The sequence below is a fragment of the Chiloscyllium plagiosum genome, unplaced genomic scaffold (assembly GCF_037043375.1).
Source record: "Chiloscyllium plagiosum isolate Xiang-an unplaced genomic scaffold, Cpla_swu_hap1 HiC_scaffold_28, whole genome shotgun sequence".
In the NCBI taxonomy this organism is placed as follows: domain Eukaryota; kingdom Metazoa; phylum Chordata; class Chondrichthyes; order Orectolobiformes; family Hemiscylliidae; genus Chiloscyllium; species Chiloscyllium plagiosum.
Window position 1 is genome coordinate 37,177,005 of NW_028270166.1, and position 24,633 is coordinate 37,201,637.

Genomic DNA, 24,633 nt, shown 5'->3' on the forward strand with positions numbered 1-24,633 from the left:
TGCACAGGATCTGTGTAAAATGCAATTCTTTGAGTAATGTGTAATATGGTTCACATAATGCATTACCATGTCCCTGCAATAGTTATGATTTTATGTATTATTTACAGTTAATACTTGTTACAATAGAACAGGCTCAATTAAATTACATTCTTTCATATTTAATGGTTTGCAGTTAAATTGGAAGTCACGTACATCTGTAAAATAGAATCAGAACAAAGTGAAAGTTTGAAAGGACTGAAACGTGAATACATGGAAATTTTATGTGCATGTGGATGTGAATCTGTATATTTAGATCTTGAAAGCGTTTTTGGTTATTTATGCAGTTTCATAAGTGACTCATTATGTTTCTGGTAAATTTTGTTCTCTGGATGATCAGTCCGCTCATTGAATGGCCCTTTATTTTAATTTTATGCAATGTATTTGCTATTGATATTTCTTTATTGCTTAAAATCAAATACTTTAGTTGTTTCCGCTTCACTCTTCAAAACCAGAATAGGCTCATTTGAGTTCTCACTTGCATTGAACTTCAAAAAGGCAAGACTATTCCAATTGTACATACTCCCAATGGCTGCTGCTTCCCTCACACCACTGGTTCACATTGGCGCTACTCAGAAAGAACTTTAATTGGAGTGAGAACAAGGAACAGGAGTCATAGTCATAGAGTCACATAGATGTACAGCATGGAACCTTCGGTCCAGCTCATCCATGCTGACCAGATATCCCAACCCAATCTAGTCCCACCTGCCAGCACCCGGCCCATATCCCTCCAAACCCTTCCCATTCATATATCCATCCAAATGCCTTTTAAATGTTGCAATTGTACCAGCCTTCACCACTTCCTCCGGCAGCTCATTCCATATACATATCACCCTCTGTGTGAAAAAGCTGCCCCTTAGGTCCCTTTTATATCTTTCCCCTCTCACCCTAAACCTATGCCCTCTAGTTCTGGACTCCCCCACCCCAGGAAAAAGACTGTCTATTTATCCTATCCATGCCCCTCATAATTTTGTAAAGCTCTATAAGGTCACCCCTCAACCTCTGACACTCCAGGGAAAAACAACCCTAGCATGTTCAGCCTCTCCCCATAGCTCAAATCCTTCAACCCTGGCAATATCCTTGTAAGGGAAAATGGAACAAGATGAGGGCCGGCCAGAATGCACTGTTGGGCAAATTGTTTTTAAGGAGACTCCTGAAGGATGGGATCATGCTGAAGTATTTTAGTTCAGGACAGTCATTGTGAGATAGGCCCCGATGCTGAAATTCAATTTCTAGAGTCACTCGGTGAGAAATTGGGATGGGATGATGTCAGGATGGAGTTTTCAGACAGCGTGTGTATTATAAGCCACGCTATCATTTGAGTCTCAATCACATTCAGTTTGTAACAGAATCCCAGTGGATCATCATACAGCTTGCAATGGCCAGGCAAAAACACTGAAGAACATTGATAAATGTCCAAAAGGTACATTTTTGTTTTGTGAAACAAACCGAAGTCGAGGCATTACAAAAAAAAATACCATTTCATGTAGGACATCCGAGGTTAGAAATGTATCCTGCACGTAGGTCATCTCCACTTCCATGGGAATGCCATAATCATTGGGTTTTTGCTAAAAGAGATGAAAATGGATTGACAGCAGCGATGATACACAGACCCGCGACAAATGGATTCTTTACTTAAACTGTCAGCATTAAGATGCCCAAACCCTCACCCTGTCCCAACAGATGCTGATAGTCCTACATCACAATGTCCCATGGACACAGGATAACTACTCAACCCAAAAATGGAATTAGACCGAGAACTTCCTCTCCCAACCAAAACCGGCTGTGATCAGTGCAACCATGATTTCACTGAGCGATTCTCGCAGACGAGGTCCAAACCGAATCCATGGTCAGGTACATGCCATCAGTCAGCCAAACGGACAAGCACCTTACCCCACCGGCTGGGGGAGACTTGCATAGGGACCTAATTTGCAAATTCAAGCAGTCGCATGCAATTTACAAACATGCAGACTGCTTGTACAAATACTGCAACAAGCAGTCTCCCCCAAACTGAATGTTAACCACCATTTTTCAAGGGCAGAATAGATTACCACAAGTTGTATTTCTAACCCATAGAGTTTTATAGCATGAAAAGAATGGAAAGTCCAAACATTTATGTAACATACTCATGCCCCGAGGTAACGGAATATTTCTGAAGTGTGGTCACTGTTGTCAGAGGACAAAACCAGCAACAAGCTGCACAGTACAAGGTGCCACAGACAGCAATGAGAGAAATGAAATCTGTTGTGATGCTATTGTCTGCAGGGATAAATGTTCATGAAATGGTATCATATCTTCACTCTTCCACATTCTGGTTTAACATCTCATCCCTCAACATCAAAATGATCCAAATTATGGGAATGGATTTGAAGCATAACCTTTTGACCTCTGACCCAAACTAGCACTCAATCAAGGTCATTTGGCCCACTGTGTCTGTGCTAGCTCACTGAAAGCTCATTGTTTATTCCCATTACAATAGATTTAATTTTACTTTCTACAAATATTTCTCAATTCCTTTTAAGGCTATTACAGGGATTACCTCCATCCCAGGTCACAATCACAGGAGCCCCAATAATACTGTAGGGGGAGGTAACATCAGAAGTGGTAATGTGACTGGCCTTGACCAATGCTCGGGGGCTACAAGTTCAAATCCCACCATTCCGGAATTGAAAGCTAGACTTAACAATGATGATTATAAAACCAGGTTAACAATCGAACAATACCAGACGAAAGTCCAACAGGTTTATTTGGAAGTACAGGCTTTTGGAGTGCTGCTCCTTCCTCCTCTTACTTGACCAGCTACCTGATGAAGGAGCAGCACTCTGAAAGTTAGTGCTTCCAAATAAACCTGCTGGACTATCACCTGGTGTTGTGTGATTTTTAACTTTGTCCGCCCCAGTCCAACACCAGCACCTCCACATCATGACTGTGAAACTATCATTGAAACCCCATCTGTTTTACTAGTGTTTTGTAGGGAATGAAATCTACCATCTGTTCCTGGTCTGGCTTGCATAGGACTCCAGACCCACAGTACAGTGGTTAACCTCCTTCTGAAATGGTCCAGCATTTAGTTCAAGACAATTAGGAATGAGCACAACAGTACTGCCTGCATTCCATTCAAGAACATTTACAAAGAAAAACTTTGCAATAAAAAGGGTTACTGGACCTGAAATGTCCACTCTGCTTTCTCTCCACAGATGCTGCAAGACCTGCAGAGTTTCTTCAGCAATGTGTATTTTACTTTCAGATTTCCAGCACCCACAGTTCTTGATTTTACTTTACTGCCAATAGTTTCCCTGTTCACACGATAAAAATTCCTCAAATTGAAACAACGTTATCTCCCATCAATCCCCAATATCTGCCCCAGTTTCTCCCTGATACAAATACTACTAATCAACTTGTTCAGATGTGTTATGACATACCTCTGGAGCAGGTTGAACTCAGGTCTTCTGGTTCAGAGGCAGGGACACTACCACTGCACCACAGGAGCTCTATCTCTGTAAATCTACTGTGGCTTTTGCTGTTGCTTGTTTGTTTCATGGGAGTGGTATTGGCCAGCTAGTTACAGATTGCCCATTGCAAGTTGACCCCAGGGCTTTAACAGTCAACCACTTAGCATGGGCCTGGAGTCACATATAGACCAGGCTGGGAGAGGCAGTAAAGGACATCAATCTAATAAAGTCAAAATATTGCAGATGCTGGAGATCTCAAATGTAAGCAGAAAGTCCTGCAGAAACTCAGCAGATCTGCCAGCATCTGTGGAGACAGAAACAGAGTTGATTTTTTAAGTCCAATGACTTGTCCTTCAGTTCTACAATGTTTTACAACAATCCATAAATTTTCACATTCACTTCCTGGTGTGAGATGTATTGTGCTGATTCATAAAGCACCTAATTCAGGCTGGTACCTTGTACACTAGGGAGACAGCACGTTCTTCTCAAATGTGGCATCTTTAATGGGTGAGGTTTGTGAGATCTGTCCAGTCAGATCAATGTGAAAGGTTATTAGAAGAACAGTGAATGCCTCCTTTCACCAAGTCCTACTAGACCAGGTTATCATATTGTTGTTTATGGGATCTTACTGTGCATGTTGGTTATTACATTGAGGCAATTCAACAGTGAATACACTTTAAAATATTTGAAGTTCTTTCAGATGTCCTGCAAAGTGTTATGCAAATGCAAATTCTGCTAGGAATCCATATAATAAAGCATCAGCTACATTTCCTTTTTGAGGAATTTACTAATCCTCAAAAGCATTTAGGCTTTCGCGCGATTTCCCTGTCACAAATCCATCGGGTTTCAGAGACAGCATAAGCGTATTTGGTGATAAATGACTCTCTCGTGCCACACAGTCAATGAGCGTGAGAACTGGGTTCTGCAATTCTAAAATTAGTTACATGAATTAAATGAAGATTCATTTGATAGTGTCCGTTAGTAATTACCTGGGGCTGCACATTTTCACTTAATCCATCATCAGGAGCCTCCAGAAAGTGTTATTTTCCAAACCAAATAGTGTTTACTTTAAAGTTAAGAGCCTCAGGCCAAACAGTTGCTCATATGGAAGTTATTATGGCAATAATGTAGATAACTTAGTGTTGCAATGCATGCCCAGGATCATGTTACAGGGCTCCAGTAACAGGTAATGGTAGTGCATTGTGATAGGCTAGTTAAATCACCGGGAGATGAGCTAATGCTGAAGATGATGGTGTTATAATGTGATAGGTTAAGTGTGACAGAGGGAACCAGTGTGGCAGACGATTATTAGTTTAGAAAGACAAAGCAAGCCAGCGTGATTGGCTATGCTAATGTTATCTAATAAGCGCGGAAAGAAAAACTGTATAAGAGAACAAAGAGTTTGCGGGAAGTCAGGGAAGACATTTTGCTGGCTCCCACAGCTTTGATTTTTCAAGATTAAAGTTTAATTTCATGAAGAATTTTCTGCATCTCCGGGTAATTTTTTTTATAGAACATTGAGTAATTCACTGCTGCAAACAGTACTGTTTTGCAACTTGAACCTTTGAGATGTTAAATATATCCAGAGAGGGAAATTCTGGTTTGATTCCAGTCCCTAAAGTAATAACTACAGAAATTAACTCTGATGTATAAAACTCTTTCTGCTGTTTTACTCTATACCTCACAGATGGAGGACACAGGAAGAGGTGATACTGAGGTAATGCAATTTTAGAAGGAATGAGATATTAGACTCAGCAGCATTATCTGTACAAATTCAGTGGTCTTAAATCTCAGCCGGCTCAGTGGAACGGAATAAGTGCTGCTCAAGACTTTTCAAATTGACAGATGCCTCTAAATTCCTCCTGCCTTCAATAGTCGACTTACAGGAGCAGGGCAGCATTAAGTGCACCCTCAACAGTTTTTACTCCAACCCACTGTGCAGTTCCAGTGTTGAGGGGTAGGCAAAAGAGATTGTGGCTTCAACTGACTCATGGGAGAAGATCAGGGTAAGAATGTGGGATCAGTCACACTCCCCATCTATATTCATGGTAGGCCAGGTTCAGCTTCTACATGGATCAAGGCTCATCTTTAGAGGACTTATGTGATGATTCCAGTCTACAGACAGAACACAGCAATCACAGGAGACAGTAATAACTGCAGATGCTTAAAGTCAGAGTCAATAGATGTGAAGCTGGAAGAGCACAGCAGGTCAGACAGCATCCGAGGAGCAGGAAAGCCAACGTTTTGGGCCAAAACCCTTCATCCTTGACTTGCTCCTCTGATGCTGTCTGACCTGCTGTCCTCTTCCAGCCTCACTTCTAGTGACAGCAACCGCAGATTAGCTTTCTGATTCGCTTTAGCAGCAAGCAGACGTTGTGATATTACCAGGGAATTCTGATAATAACCATCTATGAAAACATGGTGAGAGATGGATCACTTACCTCTGGGGGAGGCAGAACCCAGAACGGAGCAATTTTGGATTCCAAGTCAGTGCTTCCTTGATGATATGGCCCTGAAAGTCAAGTGAGAGACCATTAGGATATTTTCCCCTCCCAGGAGTTAATAAGTACAATAACGCAGAAATACTCACTATCAGGACCACAATCTGTCGCCTGTCCAGACTAGGTTTCGGGATTTAAAGAGTGACTTCGGTCACTGTGATCACCATAACCCACCAGGGCCTAGTTGGAGTCCATCCTCCCATTCCAAACCTTTGAGATTTTCATTCCTTTTTTATTCTTGATTGTCATGTTGTTGGTTTGTTCTGTTAATTTTACTTGTTCCCATGGTCACTTGCAATTCTGCAGGTTAGGACTAGGAGAAAGTGAGGACTGCAGGTGCTGGAGATCAGAGCTCAAAAATGTGTTGCTGGAAAAGCGCAGCAGGTCAGGCAGCAAAGGAGAAGGAGAATCGACGTTTCGGACATCGATTCTCCTTCTCCTTTGATGCTGCCTGACCTGCTGCAGGTTAGGACTGTCCTGCCAACTACAGTACAGAAAATAGCTTTCTTTTGCATCCCACCCCCCTCCCCAGAAGATAAGATTCTTTTGAGGACATACATTTCAGCTTCCTCTGGCACCGGCATTTTGGAACAAATATTTCTCATGTGCACCTAGACAACAAATCCCAGTGGGTGAAAGTGAGTACTGCAGATGCTGGAGATTAGAGTTGAGAGTGCGGTGCTAGAAAACCACAGCAGGTCAGGCAACACCCAAGGAGCAGGAAAATAAAGCCCATCATCAGGAATCCCAGTAGCCTGTTTGACTATACAGGTCATCATATACAGTCATAGAGGCATAGAGATGTACAGCTCGAAAACAGACCCTTTGGTCCAACCCATCCATGCTGACCAGATATCCCAACCCAGTCTAGTCCCACCTGCCAGCACCCGGCCCATATCCCTCCAAACCCTTCCTATTCATATACCCATCCAGATGCCTTTTAAATGTTGCAATTGTACCAGCCTCCACCATTTCCTCTGGCAGCTCATTCCATACACGTACCACCCTCTGTGTGAAAAAGCTGCCCCTGAGGTCTCTTTTATATCTTTCCCCTCTCACCTTAAACCTATGCCTTCTAGTTCTGGACTCCCCGACCCCAGAGAAACGATTTTGTCTATTTATCCTATCCATGCCCCTCATAATTTTGTAAACCTCGATATCTATGTATACACTTTCTATTGATCAGGCACCTGCTGAAGCTTTGATCTGTGCATATTAGAGGGAAAGGCTGTGCTTAATTTAGCTTAGCGTGATGCTTTCCAAATTACTCAGTTTTACAGCACCTTTTAAATGCACAAAATCATTGAAAGACAGATCATCACTGCAATCGGACTGAAATGGACCTTCCCAAAACGGACGTCTGGAGAGAGAAGATAAACTTCCTTTGCGATCGGTTTTAAGATGTACTTTACAGGGTGAAAGAGAGCTAATAATTTTAGGGAGAGAATGCCAGACCTTAGAGCTGATATATTTGAAAGCTCAATTGGCTGGACATTGGGGAGTATGCAAGAGGCCAGAGTTTGAAATTGGGGAGGGGGAGGAAGCTTAACTCTTGCAATGATTGAAAGATTGAAGAAGGATTAGATTCCCTACAGTGTGGAAACAGGCCATTCAGCCCAACAAGTCCACACCAACCCGCCAAAGTGCAAACCACCCATACCCCTACATTTACCCCTTCACCTAACACTACGGGCAATTTAGCATGGCCAATTCACCTGACCTGCACATCTTAGGACTGTGGGAGGAAACCGGAGCACCCGGAGGAAACCCACGCAGTCACGGGGAGAATGTGCAAACTCCACACAGTCAGTCGCCTGAGATGGGAATTGAACCCGGGTCTCTGGTGCTGTGAGGCAGCAGTGCTAACCACTGTGCCACCGTGCCCCCAAGAAGTTAAAGCTTGGGAAGAGAAAGACAAAATATGTGAACTCATATTAAAATTAGAAATGCTCATGGAGCTGGGGCCAATATAAGACAGCAAACACAAGGGTGATTGGTGAAGAGAAGTTTGTACAAGGACATAGGAACAGATTTCAGAATAAGCTTAAGTTTATGGAGGCTGACCAGGAAAGCATTAGGATAGTTGAGTTGAGAATGACAGCTGAAGGTTTCAGCAGAAATTGACTGAAGGCAGTCTGTGTGTATCGGTAGAAACAGGCAGTCCTTGAGGTAAAGAAGTTATCATATCAAAAACTCAGCTGAGGTTGAGAACGGTTCATTCATGCTGCAGCAGTGACCAGAGAATGGGATGGGTTTGATGGGGAAGGAACGGAGTTGTGAGGGAAGAGATAAAAAGTTGCCATAGTTTTATCAGGTTGTGGGGCTGTTCTCTCATTGCAGAGATGACGGGTGGTGGTTTAACCCAAGTGTCACCACTCCTCAGGGAAGGGAAGAGGTTGAGAAGGATAATCCTTCATAGTGACCTCAGCCAGTCCATTAGAACATTTAAGAGGATAACTGGACACGTACATGGATAAGAAAGGTTTAGAAGGACTTGGGCCAAATGCAGGCAAATGGGATTAGTTAACGGTCGGCATGGATGAGTTGGGCCAAAGGGTCTGTTTCCATGCTCTATGGCTCTAGATTGTCATCATCTAGATGCAGGTATGCTGACTAATTTTCCTCATCAGACTCAAGGCACTGCAGCCACCACACATCATTCACAGGCTGATGTATATACTGTACCCTCTCTGGATTGACCACATTACTGTATTAATCTTTTATATCCTGAATGCAGACTCAGAGATCAATGAATCATGAACTTTTTACCACAGATAAGTGCTAGACAGGGCTGGAAACTGTTAGTGGTTCCCTGTAGTTTCAGTTGATATTCCATCTGCGAATCGATGTCTTGCAGGGAGGGCAGAGCAGGCGTGTACGGGTGGCTATGGTACCAACCTACCAAGGACAGCCCCCGCAGGAACAGGTTCTGGCAAATCTGTAGAAAAGAGATTGATTTCAGTTCAGCGAAGATGCAAAGTCAGGTGAGGCAAGACTGAACAAACTACCTCCAGACCAGCACACGTGTGTGTGTGTGTGTGTGTGTGTGTGTACAGATGTTGGATAAATGCATTTACTATCTGAAGTTTCTGTTCGAGGGCCAGGACATGCATGTTGGTGGTGTCACACAAGCCGGTGAAAGGCGGTTGAAATGGTTTTGCAATTTTCATTACTCCCACAAATGAATTTCAAAAAATGTGAAGAGGCTCCGATGAGAAACAAACAACGTTGCTCTGGCAGTCCAACAGTAATTACCAACAGTTTAAAGATACACCATCACCATGCATTAACAACATGTTTAATATTAGAAGTCCTCATTTAACATTGCTCTGTTTAGCATAGTTTCACTGTAACATCAGTAAGTCGCTGCAGCCTGAAATCTCCAAGCACCGCAAGATTCACTTTGATGCTGTTTACTACAGTATCGAACTGATCAGCACTGTTTTGGTGCAACTTCTCTTAACATTCTGACTTGCAGCCTCTCCCTATGGCATCCCACTGCCTAGGGTGTGCACTAGGGAGAACCCAATTCTCATGGTCCAGAGGGCAACTTCAACCCTGGGAAGCAGTACCCAGAATTCCACTCACGAGACGTACAGTATAGGAGATCCTGTAAGTAGCGAGTTTTAGTTTTTTTTACATTTCTCTTATTTTAACACTTATTTCATTTACCAATGTAAGAATTTAGTCATTTCAAATAGAGTATTCGACTTAGAGGATAGAAGTGTAATGTAGATCACTATCTCTGGAAGAAGCAATATTTGAGTAAGTGCTGTGCTTTCATGAGAAGATGATTTGGGAAGGGCAAGACTATCTGGGCTGAGATAAGAGAAACAGTTTTTTGGAGAGTGACTACTGAATATGCAAGACAAGATGTACCTGATGACATGAACACTCTAGAATTAGTAGAAATGATGGGGAATAATGCCCTAGATGTAGAATGAGAGAATAAGGAAAACTCTCACAGTACTGGGAGGATGGGGATAGGGAACCAGAGTCAATGACTCTGATCAAGGAGAAACATTAAATGGAGGACAAAACAAAACTACCAACTTTTTCACTTGGGAGTGGGGAGGACATTTCAATTTGCTATCACTTGGGAGCCATCAGCAAATTTCAGTAAGATTAAGGTTTCCCAAGGCAGTGAGTTTCAGAAAGAAAACAATTCCTATTCAATAAATTGACTGTGTCAATGAATAATTGAAACAATAACCAAAAAAAGTGCCAGTCGCAAAAATAACTAATAAAAGCTTACTTTTGCCTTCTTGTTTAAGGGGTGGGGAAGGAAAAGAAAAAGAAACAGAAACAGAGACAGACAGACAGCAAGAGAGAGAGAGAGAGAGAGAGAGAGAGAGAGAGAGAGAGAGAGAGACAGACAGACACACAGAGAGACACATACACACAGAGACGCAGAGAAAGAGAGAGAGAGACAGGCAGAGAGAGAAACAGACAGAGACAGAGAGAGACAGAGAGAGAGAGAGAGAGAGAGAGAGAGACACACACACACGAACAGACATATACACAGTCTCGGCCCCAACTCCTTATCACCAGGAAAACAGACAGAAAATGGGGTAAAGAGTTGGCTTTAGCTAACAATGAGCTTGGTTTGCCCCTGCTGGGGTATTCTGAGAGAGTAGAAATCACATGTAAGTGGGATCCAAAGATGGGCAGCCTTTCAGCCTGGGATTTCCCTCTCTTCCAGTCTGGTTTACAGCAATGGTTTTGTACAGGGAAAGGCAGAAGGAGAGGTGGCTTGATGCAGATGTTCCTCCAGCCAACTAGTCACTCAGTCACCCACCCTGAAGCCGGATTATAGATCATCAACATGAAATATTAAATTTCTTTCTCACAGAGCTTACTGCCTAAGACTGAGAAAGATGGGGATGATGGGAATAAACTTGAACAACCAAAACAGAAAGTGCAGGAGAAACTCAGCAGGTCTGGCAACACCTGTGAAGAGAGAGATAATGCCGTATTTGTCGCAGATCTCCAACACCCTGCAGTTCTTTGTTTTTTTTAATATTAATTGGAAGAACAACAGTAAACTTTACCTCTTCTTCGACTGCAGAAGCAGAGTCCTTGTCAGAAAGCCGTATTCGACATGGAAAAGCTCGGAGGATTGTCAACACTGTCAAAACATGCACAACAGTCAGTGAGGAACTGTACTTTGAACTAGCCTGGGACAAAGATGTTCTAGCAGAATGGGATTCTCATATTTAGGCCTCAACACAGGAAAACAACAACATGAGAAAAGAAGGGAAGAGGCAAGGGAGTTGAGTGCAAGAGAACAGAGGGACGAAAGAAAGTGGAGGAAGCAAGAGAACAGCACAACATTTTTACTTTAATTAATAAACAAAAAACACAAGGTCCTTCTTTCAAGTAATGTGTTTAATGGCTGCCACAAACTAAAGTAAAAGCAAGTTACAGCAAAGATAGAGACCACATGACTACAGCAAACCAGCCATTACAGTATGTACAACTGCATTTCTCCAATCATTTCCCTTTTTACAAAAATAAAAGACAAAACAAACTTGCATGCACTACTATTTGCAGCACAGAGGTACCCAACATACATGACTGATAGCAAAAATAATCATTTGTGAACAAAACCTGTGTTAATTTTAGTCAGTCTTACTTTTGTCAGTCTCTGCACATGCAGTCCATACATAATGTTTAAATCATGCAGGTCTTCCAACAGCATGCATGCGCAGTCTCTCTGGTACCTGCTAAAAGGGCGATGTTACTTCTCTGGGGAATATAGTTCTGTGGCAGGTTGCTGTTGCCATCTTGGACTGATGGCTGTCCTGTACTCCATGCAGATGGTGAGATCACAGCTTCCTGATCAGTTGCCTGTGTGAAGGAACAGATGTTGCGATTCCAACGATATATCTGGTCATTCACGTTCACCGCGTAAGATTGAGGTGTCAATGGCTCTACACAGGTCCCAAGTCTCCACACAGGCTGACTCTTGTTGAAAGCATGAAATTTTGTACTCTGATTAGTGCTCCAATGCTCAGTTCAGGCAATTATTTGGCAGTCTAATCAAAGTGAAATTTGGTTTTCTGTTTGTTCACCCTGATTTTGTCACTTTCTTGATTATTCTTCTTTTCCAACTCCTCTAACTTGTCTTGCAGCTTGGGCTGGAGGGAAGCTGAAAATCTCCTTAGCAGATGCTAAATTGGATCCACACTCCCACTTATTGAGATGACGTTCACTAAGAAGACATACAAAATCTGTAGAACCATCTTTGTAATCTTCTAGGACCTGTTCAGCAGTCAATAGCTTAGTGGCCTGCTTAATGTTCCAAATCTCTTCTGGCACATATAGGGTTACATGTCCAAGGTTCAGACTGGTTTCAGCTGAAATGAGTGCATTTTATTTAATGTCCATAATCTGAAACTCCAGATCTTTATTCCTCCCATCACAAGGGCTCTCAGCTTCATTTGTCCTCTTGGCATGAATTCATTCCACCATACTGCTACAATCTTACCTTCAAAGGATAGATGTTCAGGTCAGGACCTTACACAAGTCTGTGAAGCTCATGAAGGTACACCTGTGTCTCTGTGGGCACTTCCCACTCAGTTGATGCTGTCCTTTTGGTCATCATTTGAACAGTCACAAAACTATTTATTATTTTAGATCTATGGATGCCAACCTGTTGTAATGTGTACAGAATGATGGATGACAGCTCTCCAGCAGCCAGCATTGCAGGTTTTCAATGCTTCTTTTTAGCTAAACACATGCAAGCCAAGTGATTTAGTTTCTTACAGTTAGAACACAGCTTTCCCCATGCTGGATATGCTTTGTTTTGTGGTGTCCTCTGCAAATTTTATATCCTGTACTCTGCCCTTGATCCTTCTGCTGGCTTTTCTAAAAAAATATTTATTTTCTTCTTCCAAAATGCTGCTCTCATTCAACCTGGAATGTCTCATAGCACAATGCAAACTCTCAGCTATTCGTGCATTAATACACTCCAGATGGTGATCGACAACCTCACAACTTCTGCACAAATCAATAGCTTTCTTGTGAGTAAATTCCTCCTCTCTCAGGTGATGTGTTCTCATGGCAGGATCTCATATCTACGACAATCCTCTCTCTGCACAAACTCTCAGAATTCAGCTTTCGATTATTATTTTCCCTCTGTCCTGAGCTCTGATGTTGAACACATACCACAAGAAACATTAATATAGGGTTTTAATTATGTCTTCAAAACATCTCCTGCTCCTTAGTAAGGTTTAGGGTGCATTATATTCCCAAAGTGCCACATGGGTTATTGCATAAAGTGGGAGCTCATGGTGTTGGGGTTAACATACTAATATGATAGAAGTTTGGCCTTAGCCCCATACATTTATATCAATGAGTTAGGAAAGGGAGCAATGAGATGGTAGCTAAAAAATTTGCAGATAACATGAAAATATGTAGAAAGTATGTTGTGAAGAGGACATGAGGAAGTTGCAGACAGATATAACTTGAGTAAGTTGGCAGATGGAATATAATGTGGGAAAATGTGAAGTTATCCAATTTGGAAGAATAAATAAGCAGAGTATTACTTAAAAGAAAAACAACAGCATAATTCTTGTGCATTCATCACAAAAGTTAGTATGCAAGCACAGCACTTAATTAAGCCAATTAAATGCTGTCCTTTATTACAACAGGAATGGAAAATAAATGCTTTGTATTTTTGGCCTTCTTATCAAATGAAATAAATCAATAGGAGGGGATTTACTAGATTGATATCTGGAATGAGCAGTTGTCTTATGAAGCAAGGTTAGACTGACTGGGCTCATTTCCAATGGTGTTGAGAAGAGTAAAGGGTGACTACATCGAAGTGTGTACAATCATGTTGGTCTTGACAAAGTGGAAGTGGAAAGGATATTTCCTCTTATGGATCAGTCCATAATGAAAAGGCAGGTTTTAAAAAGACTGTACTTGCTGACACCTACTAGCAGCAACATCCCGTACAAATATTTACAAGTACCAATTAATGATTCTATATTAATGACATAGAAATAAACAGTAAAGCAAAGTACAACTTTTAAATTTTGAAAATTGATTTAATATCGTGCACGTGGCAGCAATAATCAGTATTGCATCAGTTACAAATACCAATTAATTGATGCTATGTTAATGAATGAGTATATCGTGATAATCGTACAGTCGTCACAAAGTGTGAAACAAGCTGTTCTTTTACATCTTCAATAATCCTGCTAATGTTGATCACATGGTGCATTGGTGTCAACAAAGAAATTCATGTAAAATTAATGGTTACCCTTTCAAGACAGGGATGAAGAGAATTTTCTTCTCAGTGGGTTGTGAGAGTTTGAAGGACCTTGCCTCAGAAAGCTTTGGAGATGGGACCATTGACTATTTCAAGGTAGAGGTATGTTGATTCTAAGTTGGCAGGGAATCAAAAGGGATAAATGTGGAATTTGAAATACAAACAGAAAACCATGACCTTTCTGAATGGCACAGCAGGTTGAAGGGACCAAATGACTTATTTCTGCTTCTAATTCATACATTTGAACAGACAGGTTATGTCACTCTTTCCCCAGCAGTTGCTACCAAACTGGGGCTGTCAGTGAAACCAAAGAAGAAAAGGGTTTGCCTCAAACAAAAGGAAGATGGTTGTGCTTTGGATGTCAATCATCTCAGCTCTGCACATATCTGCAGGGGTTCTTCAAATGTTGGTCCCAAGGAACAATCATCTTTAGCTGTTTCATCAATGTCTTTCCATCGTCATGAGATCAGAAGTGGAAGATGTTCACTGATGGTTGCACAATGGTCAGAACCATTCACGACTCCTCATGGCAGATACTGAAACTGTCAATGTCCAAATGCAGCAAGACCTGGACAATATCTAGGGCTGACTATTGGCAAGTAACATTCAAACTACACAAGTACTAGCCAGCAACCATCTCCAACATGATATGACAATTGCTCCTTGACATTCAATCTAATCACCGTCACTCTATCCCCCCCCCCCCCCCCACCCCACTATCAACATCCTGGGTGTTACCATTGAACAGAAACTGAACTAGCCTAGCCACACTGTGTGGACAAGAAGAGGTCAGAAGTTAGGAATGCTGCAGCAAGTAACTCACCTCCTGACTCTCCAAACCCTGTCCACCATCTACAAGGCACAAGTGATGAGTGTGATGGACTTCCCTCCCGCTTACATGGAGAAGTGCAGCTCTAACAGCATTCAAGAAGCTTGACGGCATCCTGGACAAAGCAGCCCACTTGATTGGTACCACTAACAACATTCACTCCCTCCACCACAGCAGCCCTAGTGTGCATTTTCTATAAAATTTATCCACGTTCTTTAAACAGCACCTTCCAAGATCACTGCCATTTAGCAAGACAAGAGCAAAGTCACAGAATACCATCACCTGCAAGTTCCCCTCGAAGCCCCACACCATTGGACTCTGAAAGATATTGCCTTCCTTCACAGTTGCTGAGTCAAAACCCATCAATTTCCTCTCTTGTGGTACAACAGGTGTACCTACACATGATAAACTGCAGCAGTTCAAGGTGGCATCTCACCATCATCTTCTCCAGGACAATTAGGGATGAACAATAAATGCTGGCCTATCCACCAACACCCACATCATATGGGCAAATTAAAAAATCTAAATGTGACATAATTCTAAGACATTAGCAAGCTAAAGGATTGGCTTGCAGGGATGCATTTCATCAGAAAAAAAGTAGAAAATAAAAATCACCTACACCTTAGGATTTTAGAAACCTAGTACTGTAGAACACCACACAGAACAGTACTGGCCCTTCGGTCCTCGATGCTGTGCCAGCCTTTTGTCCTACTCTAAGATCAGACTATTCTACATAGCCTTCATTGTACTATCTTCCACATGCCTATCCAAGAGTCGCTTGAATATCTGTAATGTATATGACTGTACTACCACTGCTGGCAGTTCATTCTACGTACCCACCACTGTCTGTGTAATGGGGTTTGTGCCTTTAAAAAGGTGTATTTTGTTCTTTTTTTTGAAAGAATGAAGTGAGGTTGACTCAGAGGTGACAAACAAACAGTCTGTTCAAAGCCAATAAAGTAAACAGTTTCTGAGGCCGTGAGGCTTTAAAAAATTGGAACAATAGACGCAGCCTGAAGGGGTGTGGTCAAGCTTGCACAGAACCAGGATTTTAGTTTAACTTTCAGAAGCTGCTGGAGTTTGGAAACTGCTATACATCTCTCCCTGCTACAGCAAAATGTTTGCTGTCTCTCTCTCTCACAATATTCTCTTGATGTTCTTTCCTCCTAGACTGGAAAAATGCTGCATGTGAGACAATCTATTTTACTAAATTTGTCTCTACCAAGGGTGTGTTTTTGGGATGTTATTACCTTGGAACAGTGGTAGTTAACATATATATTATCTTGTTAAGTATTTTAATAATACTTTGTTATGTATTTATATTCTTATTTTGTCTGTATTTTAACTGGAGTGTACGAATAAAGTATGTTTTGCTTCAAGCCCGATAGTTTGACCAATCAAATTGCATCCAGAACACAATGTCTTACACTCACCTTTTAAAATAAGAAAAATTGGGGTCTAGGCTATCTTCTTAATATGATTTGAGGGGTTTTGTCTAGTCCATAACAGGTTCAAAGGGGTACAAGTGACCAAACCATTCAATACAATGCTGCAAGTCAGCAAAGCAAATAAACATGTTAACAAATTGCAGTGATTTATTTATTGCGTACCACTAGAAATAATGATGTTACGTTGAACATAGAGTCATAGAGTCACACAGGATCCTGGTCAATCCACCTCTAGACTCCACAATGTTAAAAAAAGGACAAAGAACCTCTGAAAAACATGTTGAAAAGATTTATAATATAATACTAGGATAGATATTTTCAGCTCTGCGGAAGGACTGAACAGAATAGGATATTTTTGGCTTTTAGACTAGAGAAAACCTAGAGGTGACCTGATTAAATATTATGGTTAGCATTATGTATTAGTTGAATAGGGTAAATGTGGAAAAGAATATTTCTACCCGTGGGGAATCTGACACCAAAACCACAAATACAACATAGTGACTGATAAATCTAAATCAGGAAGGGAGAGATTACTCAGAGTAGAACTTGTTGCTATGGGAAATATTCCACCATTGAGAAAGAGACAGTGATTTTGCTGTTGACATTGCAACATTTATGTTGCCAGTAATGTGTGAGACAATTGTATATACTGATCATAACCCTTCAAGGTTTTTGGAAAAAATTAGGAATACAAATTCCAGACTGTTTAGATGGAGTTTATTATTGCAGCCATTCAATTTGAAGATTAGATTATTTCAAAAGGAAACAAGGCTAGAACATGAGAGAAGAAGGAATAAGAAGGTATGTTGAAAAGCTGAGATAATGTACTTGGACCAGGAGGAGGCTCGGAGTTTAAACAAACACCTGGAGAGACTAGTTGGGTCAAAATGGCGTTCTATATGTATATATATTCCGATGGAAAACATTCAAACAACAATTAAATGGATAAAATTTAATAATATTGTGAAATGTGCTACTTATTGTTGTTGATACACTTGTGTTTCTCTACACATCATACCAATAAAATGTATACCGATCTATACATCTATTAAATACATTTTATGCAGAGAAGAATAATGAGGTACTCACACTGTGTGCTTGTGTCCCACCTCCCTCCGAGATAGCCCACTACCTCACTGGTGGTCAGGTGGCAATGAAAATCCTAAAGGACAAGGAAAGCTTTGAAGAATAGGAGTAACGGTGGACAGAATTCAATACCCAAGACAACCCTCTTAAAACAAGATCAATGTAAAACCTGTTTTACATTATTTTCAAATTAGCTCTAAAACTGTGGGAAGTATCCAAAATTAACTTTTCTTCTTTCTCTTATCGACTACATATTGCTCCTTCACACGATCCTCTTTTGCACCTCCCAAGCTATGACAAGTTGAATTAATCTACAAAGAACATTTTACAAAGTGGAACGCACATCACCAAGCAGGAAAGGGGACGGATTAAGAAGCAGTACCTAAATATGCAACAACCCTTTGAAGGGAATGTGGAAGATATAGCAAGGGAAATGATTTACTGCCCGTCGCTGTAATGATCAGCAAATTAGTCTCCACTGGTAATGTGGAGAAAGAATGGATGGGCAGTAACTCAAACCAGGAGGCCAGGACAGGCAGCTGAAAACTGTTTGGCCAAGATGGAGCAGGATCACTGAAGAATTTAGAGATATGAGCTGCTCTGTGTAACCTTCTGTCTTTCTGACCCTGCATTGTTATTAATTTATCGAACCAGCTCCTACTCTTTTACCATCACAGAATCACGGAATATTAAAAACCAATAGTATCTGGCAAAGGGAGGCCAGATACTATTATTGCTGGATTATTAACTCAGGGACCAGGGGATGTTCTGGGGACCTGGATTCAAATCTCAATACAGAAGATGGTGGAATTTGAATTCAATTAAAATCTGGAATTAAGAGTCGACTGATGATAATGACAATCCATTGTTAATTGTAAGGAAAAGATATATCTAGTTGACTAATGTCCTGTAGGTAAGGGAGTGTCATCCCTACCTGGTCAGGTCAACTGTGACTCTAGACCCACAGCAATATGGTTGACTCTTAACTGCCCTCTGGACAATTAGGGAGCACTGCCCTCATCCTTAACGAAGTTTTTAAAAGTGAGCTTTTTTTTGGTTGGTTGGTTAGAGAATAGCATTGGTTGAGGCTTGAGGACTAAATGTCTATTAGCCCTCTTTGTCAGAATGCTGGGTAGTGCAGGTGAACAAAGTCAAGAAAACATGTATTCAAAGCATCCACATTCAAATCACTTGAACACCCACCACTAGCAGCAGCACATTGCTCGATATTGCAACGTTAAACGGCTGGAATTTATTCACAGAGGTGAATGATGTTAGTTCAACAAGCGTATGAGGATCCCTGCGACAAAACAAGGGAAACATGTTAGTACCACATTCACAGCTCTCATCTGCATTCACAATGGTGGAACAGATTTCAGCAAAATAGTACATCTGGGAGCTGAGGGGCACTAATGGGGTATAACAGGTGGAATTTACCATACATCAGGCCTTGATTAAGAAGGATTGACTACATTTGTGTTACATCCTTCTTGAGTTCAAGACCTCCTTTAAAAAGTGTTTTATGCACACAAATTATATTGAGAAATAACCACTGCCATAAGAAATATAGTGAAGGCTGGTATCCCGTCACCAAATCACCCTTTATTTACACATGCACAGTATATGTCCCAGCTGGTTCAGAGCCAGCTCCTAGAGACTCCTGTTTACGTCTGTCCGCCAGGGTTCTCTGATTGTGGCTGTTAACCTGATTCAATCAGGGAACTCATTTTATGGCTGACCACATTCTATTCATTATATGTAAGAGCCAATTTGTGCACAGCTCAAAAATAGCAAAGAGATAATGGATCAGGTAATCTACTTATACCGATTAAGGTGCAAATGTTAGCTTACATAACCCTGTTCTTCTTCCAGTATTGCCTGGCAATCTTCTACCTACACTGCAGAGGGTAGACAGTAACCCTCTGTCTCCTCGGATGCTGCCTGAACTGCTGTGCTTTTCCAGCACCACTCAGCCAGAATCTGGTTTCCAGCATCTGCAGTCATTGTTTTTACCTGGTATTTCAGTTTAACATTGCATATGAAATACAGCTGAGGCTGAACTGGATGCCTACGTCTTTACTTCAGCATGAACATCTTTGAAATCAGATGTGAGCCAAACTGAATAAGTGACTTAAATTGTTAATCCCAGATATTTCCAAATGTGTCAGAATGTAAACCTTTATATCCCTCAGCTGCGCAGAGCATGAAGGTCACATTTGCTCAGTCTGCACTGCATTTGTAAATCTCACACACGACAGTGATGCAATGTTACACACTCGAGTTATTTACCAGAATTCTTGTTTCCAAATGCCAATGTTACATGCTGCAAGTAAGTGTATGCATGGACAGAGAGAGACAGAAGCTGGACTCTGATGCTGAAATCCACAGAAATACCTACATTCCCACCCTCCAGTTAATCCTTTGAGGCAGAATCTTCTGCAGACTCAGCAGCTCCTGGTCTGGAACTCTTTTTGGTTCACTCGCCTCGCCTTCTAGATTTGTAAGCTTCTCCAAAACCCATTCTGTGGTCGAATTGCCAGTACATCTAACTCTCCTAAAGGAAATTCCCACTTTATTTCTCCTCTGTGCAACACCAAGATATACTTATTAATGAGGACACATTGCACATTCATCAACACTCAAAAATATACTCAATTGGGTACAGTTCCAAGAGGCACCAAGGAACTGTACACCACAGCACCTTGGATTGCATACCCCATGGGGATGTGGGATGAGAAATTGGAGTTGTGTCTGCTACCTCCACCGAGGGCTAAACAAACAGTTTATTTTTCTGCCGGTAGTATAATGGGTGGGAAAGGAAGAAGTGAGTTGTGAGGGCCAATCACTGCCTTCAGACGTGCCTACCACACACATACCTTTCTGTCCCTGAGAGGCCACAGCATCTTCATGTCAGACTAACATCATCCAACAGAAAGCTCAACTGGAAGATTACAGAGTGGGAGAGAGAGGTCACCCTGCCATTTAGGATTGGGTTAGCAAGGTGGGGAACAACAAATGGAAGCTTGATTCACTCAATGCTGTTTCAGAGCTGGGAATAGAGCACATGGCTGTGGAGTCTTGTGTCGGTCATGTGAACAACATGCGCAGCCCATCACAGCCAAATCGGAGGGGGGTGGGGGGGGGGGAGGAGATACAGTGCCTCGATGCTTTGGATGTTGGCCAGGTCGAAGATGCTGGTATTGGTGCATCTCTCTTCCCAGCGGATTTGCAGGATCACAGGCAGTGTTGATGGTACTGCTCCACTGCCTCGAGGTCAGTGCTGTAGACAGTCGACATCTCAGAGCCATATGGGAAGGTGGGAACCACCACAGCTCTGTATACCATGAGCTTGGTATCGGATCTGATGTTGTTCTTGAACACCCTTTTCCCAGCTGGCCGAAGGTGGAGCCAACACACTGGAGTTGGTGCTGGATCTCTTCATCAATAGCTGCTTTTGCTGACAGGAAGTGGTCAACGTTCTCGAAGGCCATCCCATGGAGCTTGATTATCAGGGGTTCGCTTCACAACGTGAGGCCAGGGTGATCTTGCAGATGGACAGGAAGTACTTTATTAAACACACAGAGAGCAGAAACCCAATAATCTGGCCAGAGACCACTCACAGACCGTGGTGTATAGTCAATCCATTTCTGGGTCAGTACATACAGCATTTAAGACAGTCTCAGTAAAACCGGAGTTATTTGTTCATACAAACCAACTTCTAAAGAATCCTTTTTGGCAAATCTGAAGGAAGGCCAAAATATCCCATATGTCTCTAACTGCTAGGAGGAAGTGAGGACTGCTATAGATCAAAGTCAAAATTGTGGCACTGGAAAAGCACAGCAGGTCAGGCAGCATGCGAGGAGAAGTTTCAAAGTTCTAAATTTCAAATGGAAATCTTTTAAATATCATCATTGCTTGAAGTCAAATGTCCACTGATTTCAGCGAGCTGATGCTCAGGAGTCTGACTCCAGCTGCTCTGTGATCACATGGGCAGTGCCATCTTTGTTCTAGGCAACTGCCATTCCAATGCCAAGCTATGTTTGTGTGCCATCACAGCTCCACCTAGTGGTGGCATATACAATAAATGAGCCCTTTTTACTAATAATAAGGGGGATAAAAAGAGGATCCATCACAGTAACAAGTTCAATTTAGCGAGGCTTTATAAATCACTGAACAAACTCAAAGAACATCACTTGAAGTAAAACAACAAAAGTGCATGAGAGAAGCAGCCTCAGGATTACAGACACTTTGATCTAATCTGCTGTAATCAACGTGGCGAAAATTGTAAATGGGAAGTAGAAGTAAACAATTTAAAGCTGCTTCCTTCTCAAACAACATCTTGAGACAAAGGATATAAACAACTGTAGACGATACGGAAACCATGCTGATGGAGCACTTAGAATGCTCCGTATTCTTGCTTTTCAAATTGATTGGCAGGCATACGTTTAGGGTGAGAGCGGAAAGATATAAAAGAGATCTAAGGAGCAACTTTTTCACGCAGAGGGTGGTACGGATATGGAATGAGCTGCCAGAGGAAGTCGTGGAGACAAGTACAATTACAACATTTAAGAGGCATTTGGATGGGTAAATGAATAGGAAGGGTTTGGAGGGATATGGGCCGGGTGCTGGCAGGTGGGACTAGATTGGGTTGGGATATCTGGTCGGCATGGATGAGTTGGACCGAAGGGTCTGTTTCCATGCTGAACATCTCTATGACTCTATGAAGGGCTCATTTCGGCCATTGTGCACTACACTAGAGAACAGTGCACTCAAAGACATTCTGCTCGGTCTCCTACTCCCTGATTAGGAAATAGCACAAGGAATATTCAGCATTGTTACAGGGTTACATGAAAGAAAGAAGATTCCTTAGTTAACACGGTTAGATTTTATGTTTGTTTGAAAAGTTGTGCAGAGTCTGATCATGATGCGCTATTGTTTCACACTAAGATCCACACCTGCTCATGAGGAAAGCTACTGCAAAGATATTTTGAACGGAGCTGTTTGTATTTTCAGTGCACTGCAACAAAAAAAAAAAGGAATTTTGTTGAATTCCATCTGTGACAAAACAATATTTGGTTCCTTGCTTCTGTCACAGACATATTCAGGAACCTAAGTGAGCTGAATGTAAACATGCAGGACAAGAAAACGTTTGAACTGATCACACCATAACATTCGTAAAGAAAATTACATTTTATAAGCGTATTATACTCCAGGTGAATTATGACCCCCTTCCTGCAGCTTTCCATGTTTCTACCCAACAACTACAGTGACCTGACGATCGACCATCCGAATCATCCAGAGCTGCACATTCCTTCATTGATTTGGGCATTTGATTAGGTCCACAAATCCTGTGTGAGTGTCAGCCCAACGATATGGATTTGACCACATCTGAAACTGAACACTTTATTGAAATTTCATGATTTCAAAAAAAAAAGGGTGGCAAGGTGGCTCAGTGGTTAGCACTGCTGCCTCACAGCACCAGGGTCCCAGGTTCGACTCCAGCTTTGGGTAACTGTCTGTGTGGAGTTTGCACGTTCTCCTAGTCTCTGCGTGGGTTTCCTCTGGGTGCTCCAGTTTCCTCCCAAAGTCCAAAGATGTGCAAGTCAGGTGTATTGGCCATGCTAAATTGCCCATAGTGTTAGGTGCATTAGTCAGAGGAAAATGGATCTGGGTGGGACCCTCTTTGGAGGGTCGGTGTGGACTTGTTGGGCCGAAGAGCCTGTTTCCACACTGTAGGGAATCTAATCTAATCTAATTTAATCAAATCAAACTTATGTGAAAAAAAGTACTTTCTGCACTGTAGAGGTTCTATGATTCTATAAATTCTGAATCAGCATGAAGTTGACCTACCCTGACATTACACTACACACAATGAAATTCGTGGTTCCTTTGCAAGCATGTGTTTGCATGAAGCTTTAATTAGTGTCAGCATCAAGTTTCAAATTGTTCACCTTGGATGCTACATCAGAGACTAGATGTACACTATCCACCACACTATGGAGATTCTAAGAGACTATTTTGCAAAGGCAGCCCAAACATTTCCTCAAGTACGTACATAAAAATAAAAACAAAGTATTTCCAAATAATTAAAATGAAGTCAACAATGGAAAATAGTTTTGAGATGCACTAATCCAGAGAGTCAAGCCTTCAGGATGGAAATCTTAATTATACAATTATGTTAGTTATCAACTGAAAACTTGACCTCAAACAACATAAATTCAAAACCTACCTTCCTGGGTCTCTGCTCCCGATGACAGAGTACTGAACAGGGCCTAGGTCTTTGTTGCGAGCTTTTATTATGCTGAGTCCATTGTCTTAAGGGTGAAAACATATCTCAGTTAAGACCAAAAGACAAGGGCAAACGACAATTCAATGACATACTGTTACAGCTTCAACAACCTCATTTGTATTCCACTCACAGTGATATCACCAATCAACAGCTGTGTCGTTGGAGTGGTGCACAGCCACTTCACCTGCTGGCTCACCAGCTCTGGCATATAGAGAGTATTTTTTGAAGGGTCTTCACTGGAGCAGGTCAGCAATGGGTCAAGTGACAGATAAAGAGCAGCTTGTGCCATTCATTTGTATTCCACTACTGTCAAGGCTACCAAGTAACATTCATGCTACATGTGTGCCAGGCAATGACCATTTCCAACAAGAGAATCTAACCATCATCTCAAAATGTAATGGTATTACCATTGCTGAATACCTTCCTAAGAATGTACAGGAGGTTAATCCTGATCATAAACTGGACTGGACCAGCCATATAAATAGAGTGGCTATTTATGTGGTTAAAGCCAACAAAGATTATGACCTCTTCAGATGCCCTCTGTTGTCGATGAATGAGCCCAGACAGAAGATCCTATGACATATAGCCTGGTATGGTTTCCACCACTAATGAGAAAAGACCCCATTGAATATTATTGTCAAACCCACTGACCCCACACAAACCTGAGGACAGACTCCACCCAGGGTACAATCATTGGCCAGATTTGGAGAACTA

At 41.7% G+C, this 24,633-nt stretch overlaps 1 protein-coding gene across 1 annotated transcript in view; it reads right to left on the reverse strand.

Moving 5' to 3' along the window:
- Positions 1-24,633, reverse strand: part of mpnd (MPN domain containing) — a 52,887-nt gene that overhangs the window by 10,577 nt on the left and 17,677 nt on the right. Inside the window, exons 5-11 of the mRNA XM_043720957.2 lie at positions 23,860-23,944; positions 18,834-18,930; positions 17,634-17,706; positions 11,041-11,117; positions 8,759-8,927; positions 5,930-6,000; positions 1,515-1,604 (exon numbers count right to left, since the gene is read on the reverse strand). Of these exons, the coding sequence (XP_043576892.2) occupies positions 1,515-1,604; positions 5,930-6,000; positions 8,759-8,927; positions 11,041-11,117; positions 17,634-17,706; positions 18,834-18,930; positions 23,860-23,944 (662 nt within the window). The remainder of the gene's footprint in view (positions 1-1,514; positions 1,605-5,929; positions 6,001-8,758; positions 8,928-11,040; positions 11,118-17,633; positions 17,707-18,833; positions 18,931-23,859; positions 23,945-24,633) is intronic.